Source organism: Beta vulgaris, chromosome 3, assembly GCF_026745355.1.
Source record: "Beta vulgaris subsp. vulgaris cultivar EL10 chromosome 3, EL10.2, whole genome shotgun sequence".
In the NCBI taxonomy this organism is placed as follows: Eukaryota; Viridiplantae; Streptophyta; class Magnoliopsida; order Caryophyllales; family Amaranthaceae; genus Beta; species Beta vulgaris.
This window is the reverse complement of record NC_079204.1, coordinates 46,044,020-46,050,399: the sequence shown is the minus strand read 5'-3', so window position 1 is coordinate 46,050,399 and position 6,380 is coordinate 46,044,020. Positions and strand designations below refer to the sequence as shown.

At 34.9% G+C, this 6,380-nt stretch overlaps 2 protein-coding genes across 2 annotated transcripts; both read left to right on the top strand.

Annotated features, from left to right (window-relative positions):
• The first annotated feature begins 2,237 nt into the window (after positions 1 to 2,237).
• On the top strand, positions 2,238 to 2,807 carry LOC109136386 (uncharacterized). The gene is made up of 2 exons (XM_019252459.3): positions 2,238 to 2,310; positions 2,564 to 2,807. The coding sequence occupies exons 1-2, from the start codon at positions 2,269 to 2,271 to the stop codon at positions 2,798 to 2,800; spliced, it is 279 nt and encodes a 92-aa protein (XP_019108004.2). The 5' UTR covers positions 2,238 to 2,268; the 3' UTR covers positions 2,801 to 2,807.
• An 848-nt stretch (positions 2,808 to 3,655) lies between these two features.
• LOC130590741 (uncharacterized) lies at positions 3,656 to 6,364 on the top strand. The gene is made up of 2 exons (XM_057393274.1): positions 3,656 to 4,200; positions 5,531 to 6,364. The coding sequence occupies exon 2, from the start codon at positions 5,531 to 5,533 to the stop codon at positions 6,026 to 6,028; it is 498 nt and encodes a 165-aa protein (XP_057249257.1). The 5' UTR covers positions 3,656 to 4,200; the 3' UTR covers positions 6,029 to 6,364.
• The last annotated feature ends 16 nt before the right edge of the window (positions 6,365 to 6,380 follow it).

The window sequence follows — 6,380 nt, the reverse complement described above, 5'->3', positions numbered from 1 at the left end:
GTTAGAAGTTTAGAAGTATATTAAACAGATTAGCTCGGGGAAATTTTTGAGGAAAGCGGGATTGCGAAAGGAAATTGGTGAGAAAAGGTGAATTTGAAGAAGGTAAGATCTTTAATTTTGCATGGTTTACGTTCGTGTTGGGTATAATAAGGTAATTGTTTGTGGAAATTCGGCATTTAGGCTTAGAATGTAATGTAAATTCATTAACCCTAAATGCCGAATTTTGGCAAAATTATGTTAATTATATGTTGGCAGAATTATGTTGGGTGAAATTATATGTTGGCATTTAGGGTGAAATTATATGTTGGGTGATTTAATTAATGAAGGATTAAAGAATGTATTAATGTAAGTGTGAAAGTTATGTTGGGTATTATTGCAAATTTATGTTAATTATATGTTGGCAGTTAATTAATTGAGGGTTGAATGTATTAATGTAAGTGTGAAATTTATGTTGGGTATAAATTGCAAATTTATGTTATGTTAATTATGTGTTGGCAATTACCTTAGAAAATTTGTGTTGGCATTTACTTAATTGTTGTAAGTGTGAAGTTTGAAACTTCCAATTCAGAACTTCTAAATAAAGATATGTAATTTTTTGTTTGTTTGTTCATTATACAAAATTAAATAAGGCATTTAGTGTTAACCATATTATAGTAGTCTGATTTTTGGTTGTGTGAGGTGTCTGCTATAGTAGTGAAAGAACTTCTAAGTGTTGTATACGTTATGCAGATAGATGGAGCAATATAGTGAAAATAGTGACGATGAATTGTGTGAGGAAGAAGCCGAATGTTTGGAGGTAAATGAATGAATTGTTATGACCTAACCTTGTAGTTTTCTTTTAACGTTGATATATATATATATATATATATATATATATATATATATATATATATTGTGATGAACCTGACAGAATGAAGTGAATATTCGTGGAAATAAGAGGAAAAGAAAGAGTTCAAAGAGAGTGGGTAATAAGGTAAAGGAGATGTTGTATGTTTTGATGAGCTAACAATATAATATTAGTGATTTAATTAATGAAGGGTTTGAAGAAAAACAAGGAAGCGAGATTTGTATTAACTGGAGCAATGTATAGGGTGAGTGGTTAATAGTTTAGTTTTGTTACGAATAATATGAATTTAGATATCTTTGTTGTTTTTGATTATTTTGTCATTTGTTATTGTAAATTAATTTGCAGAGAAATGATTTGAGTGAGGGTGATGCCGTTAAGTTAAGAGGGGAAGTATGTAAAACGCAGTTGAGAAAGTGTAACGGTTCCCATCCCAATGTAAATTGTAGGGTTGAGAATTTTGGTAGAGTAGTAGGTGGGTTTACACGTATGAAAGTGGAGTGGGTGAAGGAAATGGGGTTTGGTGGTTTGAGAGTTAAAGCGGAGAAGATTACCTCGATCATTGTGTTATTGGTTGATGACCTTATTGGATGTTGATAGGAAGGTGATCCAGCTGCCCGGAGGGGTGGAGTACCCATTAGACAGGAACCGGGTTCATTGGGTTCTAGGGACCCCTTGCGGCCAAAAGCGGGTGCCGAAGGAGACACATAACGATGAATGTAGGAGGGCGGTGGAATCGATTAGGGTTAAATATGGCATGGGGGTTGGGATACCAATGGTAAAAGTGGTGGAAAAAGTTGAGGGAGTATGTGGCTTGGAAGATGAATATGACTTTAAGACTGCTTTCCTTATTTTTGCCTTATGTGATGTATTATGTCTGACCACTTGTCGAAGATTGGAATCGGATCTTGTTGTTGGTGCAACCTGTGCTATGGATGCTAGTAGTTATGATTGGTCGACCCTTATAATTGAGAAGCTTTTAGTGCATGGTCGTCATTTTACGGAGAAGTTTCATAAGGATGGTTATGCAAAGGGTTGTGGAGGTTGCACATATTATTTAGCTGTGAGTATTTGTTATCTAATGTGGAAAATAATGTTGAATATAATGTTGGTTATATACTAAAATAGAATATATGTTGTTATTTGTTGTAGATTTTGTATCTAGATAGGTTAAACCGTCCACCTATGAAATGGGATATGTTCCCAAGGTGTAAGGCTTGGTCGATTGGAGATGTAAATATTGCAAAGAATGATGATGAAACCGTTAAGGGGGACAGTGGGAAGATTGGGGTATGAATCTAATTCAAAAAGAAATTTATAAGTATATGTTATATTATTGATTGATAAATTGTGATTAATTTGAATCTGTTAATTTGAATTCTTATTAGTGCATTGATGTGGCTTATGGGGAGAGGCATCCTCTTATGGCTATGGACAGTTTAGGTCCACAATCTATGGCGTACGAGGTAATATGTATGACTTTGTATGTGTTTAAGTATGAAAATGTATCTTTAAGTATGAAAATGTGTCCATATAAATTTATGAAGTGTAAGTGATGTAAAGATGTAAAACCTGTAATATGATAAGATGTTATATATAAAATAATTTAATATGTTGAATATGTATTACTATTTTTATGTTGAATATGTTAGTTATTAAAATGTTCATGTAATTAAATGTATGAGTTATGTATCTTGTCTTAATAATTGAACATGTCAGATTGTGCGGATAGTACTTAGTGGATTGGGTGTTGAGCTTCAAGGAGGAGTTGGAGCGCGTGACATGAATGAGACGAATGTGGTTGCGGAGTCGAAGTCGGATGAGGAACAAAATGTTGCACAAAGGCGAAGGGGCCCTAGGGATAACCTTAACCCATATCAGAGGAGGATGTTGAGGAGGGGTCAAGGCAGTGTTAATGTTGGGCATGAAGAAGAAGGTGAGGAGATTGGTCGGTAAAGAGGGAAAGAAGTGGTGGCCAAAGAGGGGAAGGAAGTGGTGGTGTTGGTGGGGGGGAGGGGGATGGAGGAAGTGAGGAGGAAAATGGATATGTTGGTGGGGAGGGAGATGGAGAAAGTGAAGAGGAACATGGATATGATGAAGAGGGAGATGGGCAGGAGGAAGAGGAAGAGGGAGCTAAAGAAGGAGATAGGCTGGAGGAGGAGGGAGCTAGGGTGGAGGAAGAAGAGGAGAGGTAGGAAGAAGAAGGAGAGAGGCTGGAGGAGGAGGGGCAGGGATCTAGGGTGGAGGAAGAGGAGAGGCAGGAAGAAGAAGGAGATAGGCTGGAGGAGGAGGGGCAGGGAGCTAGGGTGGAGGAAGAACGAGAGAGGCTGCAAGAAGGAGAGAGTGTAATATCCCGAAATTCTTAAAACTCCTAAATAATTATTTTCTCCAAACTACAAAATTCATGATTTTATTATCAATTCAAAAATACTTTATTACCTAATATACTTGAATTATTTTATTTGGAAATCTGAATTTCGAAAATAATAATCTTATAAAAAAAAATTCCGTTTTGAAGCAAATCTCACGCAGATTCCAGAATTTCGTCAGTTTATCAAGCCATCTGTCAAATTTATTCTCAATCAATTATCACCCAAAAATTTCCTCTCAATCAATTCTAACCTTACTTCTTTGTTTCAATCAAATCTTTCCTTCCTTCTTGAATTATTCCTCTCTCCCTCTTCTAAGACTATAAATACCGGACTTCTACACCTCATTCAAACACAATTTTCGCTTCAAAAATTCAGTAGGTGAAACCCTTTTTCTTTAAACAAAATCAGAGAAGAAGAGAAGAGAAAAAAAAAAGGGGGGGGGGGGGGACGGGTCGCGTACCGCCGCGGGATGGCCGACCCTCTTTCTTCATCTTCATCTTCTTCTTCTTTCTTCTTTCTTCTTTCTCTCTCCTCTGGTCTTATTTTGGTTCTTCCTTTTATTTTTCCTTCGTACAAAACTGAACTGGAGTCCCAAGGGACCTTCTTTTCTACTTTACTGTTTTTCTCTTTTTGTTTCTTTTCCTTTTATTTTTTTTTGTTTTACTTTTTGTCTTTTTCTTACTAACTGATTCCTTGAATCAGTAAAGTTGTTTAATACAACTTCTTACTTTCTCTCATTATTTATTTTATCTTTTCTTTCTCTTCATTCTCTAATTTTTGAACAAAGATTTTCTTTTTTTCTACTTTTGACAATTAAATCTTGTGAAAACTTTATTATTTCATCCACCTTCAATTCATAAACTTAATAGATTCGAATATTACATAGGTGACTAATTTAGTTCATTCACTTACTATTGTAGACGGAGATTTTGTAGAAGGAGCTTTCTAGGGGTGACTTTATTATTCGTATCTGCGCTACTCGAGGTAATTTCGATGTTCATCGTACTCTATTCCCGTTGCAAAACGGCTATCTGTGTGATTATATGATTAAGTGATTATGTATGTAACAAATATTTTATAGACTAACATTATGAATTTTTGAGTTAATAGTCACTATTATAAAAGTAGGATTCTCATAATACTATGAATTGGAGTATGTTATTATAACTTGGTAAGAGTATAAATATGTTATAATCATGTGATTCTTTTGAAACTAAAGTATTAGTATGTGAATATTCTGTGGCAAACCTTTATGACTAGAGTATGTTTTTATATTAACAAAACATGTGGAATTGTATGGTTATCAACTTGAGAACTTATGTTTATTGTGACATTTTTTAATAAAAACTAAGGAGGGTAATGAAGCCCGAAAGGGTGTTGAACAGGTTGCCCTATACGATGGTATAACTATCTATAGGTTGATTAATAAATACGATACGAACTGTTGTCTTCCTTCTATTTGTTGTGATCCAAGTAGAAGGGGTGTGCACACTAGGGACTCTATGATTTTGGCCATGGTTATATTGGGGTGACGACCTCTTGTTGAAGTAGGCGGTTAATAGGGATTAGTCCCGGCCTACTGGCGTTCACATTTCCCTCTCTTAATTTAAAATTATTGTTTTAGTTGTGTGCTAAACGTTATGATATATGACTTGTATTTGGAGTAGTAATACAAACGTTGAAAATCCAAACATTAGTGTTGAATTTGTTGGAGCACTTTATTCTATTTCTAAAATCAAAATTTATTTTTAAAATTATTATTTTTACGGGATGGAGTCGAATTACTCATTTTTCTGATTTTTGGGAGTTGTCTCCTTGTTGTCTTCTTTCTATTACTTGCAGGTTGGACTTGGTGATGGGATCTCGTGTGAGGAGGCTTAGTTAATTCACCTAGACGACCTTATTTAGTTTTTTATTTGGAGTTACTATTTTAGATTTTATTAACTTTGGTTGTAATGATATTTCCATTTTAAGACATTGGGTTAACTTATCTTTTGTTGCCTTTCGTTTACTCTTAGAGAGTAAATGGGCGGTAATATCCTCCAAGTTTGAATAAAGGATTTTCTTAAAACTATACTTATTGATTTTACACTTATTTAAATTTGGAGGGTGTTACAAAGTGGTATCAAGAGCTTAGGTTTAAGATTAACTAGGGATAATTGGGCTAAACGAACTAAATAGGTTAAGTAAATTAAATAAATAAAATTAGGACTAAATGAATTAAGTTATGAGAGTGGGTTCGAAAAGGGATTATTTTATTAATGTTTTGAAGTACTACTTTTAAGTACTTAATATATGCTTCTTTATGTTTTAGATGGCAAGACTTCACCAAACCGCAAGAAAAAGGACAGCGAGGAAACTCACTGGCCCTCTCTCTGCTTCACCTTACTTGATTCGCATGAGATACGGGGAGGATGTTTGTGATTATGTCCATCGTTTGAACTTGGCTATTGAAAGCTACCATTTTAATGACTTATATGGAGATTCAGACTTTTGCACTCCTGAAAAGAAAGCATATGTTTTATTGACAACCCTACCCGAGCGAGGACCATTAGGAGCAATCAAAAGAAAATACAATGATGTTTATGTTAATGATACACCTAATGTTGAGAGGTACACGCATAAAGGATCATGGTTTCTGACTATTGAGTATCTACGAAGGGTCATGATTGATGCTATGGAAGAATACTATTACAATCTCAATGTAAATGGCTCTAGTTCTGATGAAGGAGAAGCTAATAGAAGCCCTAACCCTACCCACCCTCAGTCCGAGATGGAAGATGAAGAGCCTATGGAGGATGATGACCTTTAAGTTGTTCTTTCTTTTATTTTATTACGTGCAATAAGATTTCTTTTTTTAGAACCAATAGATGTTATGTTGACCAAAGATGTTATGTCGATTGAATGATTGAATAAAGATGTTTACTTTTTCTAAAGTTGTGTTCCTAGCTCAAACTAAATACTTATGTCTCATTATTATACTTTACATCAATAATAAATGGTGGTCACACCATTGTTTTCTCTTTTCTAGGTAGCTTATGCAATTTAACGTCTATACTCGTTCTCGTTCCCGCTCAAACAAAAATATGTCTGAGACTCCCGAACAAATTGCTGCTCGTTTGCGAACTCTCGAGCAATTATCCCAAAGTTTTGGACTTGTTCTT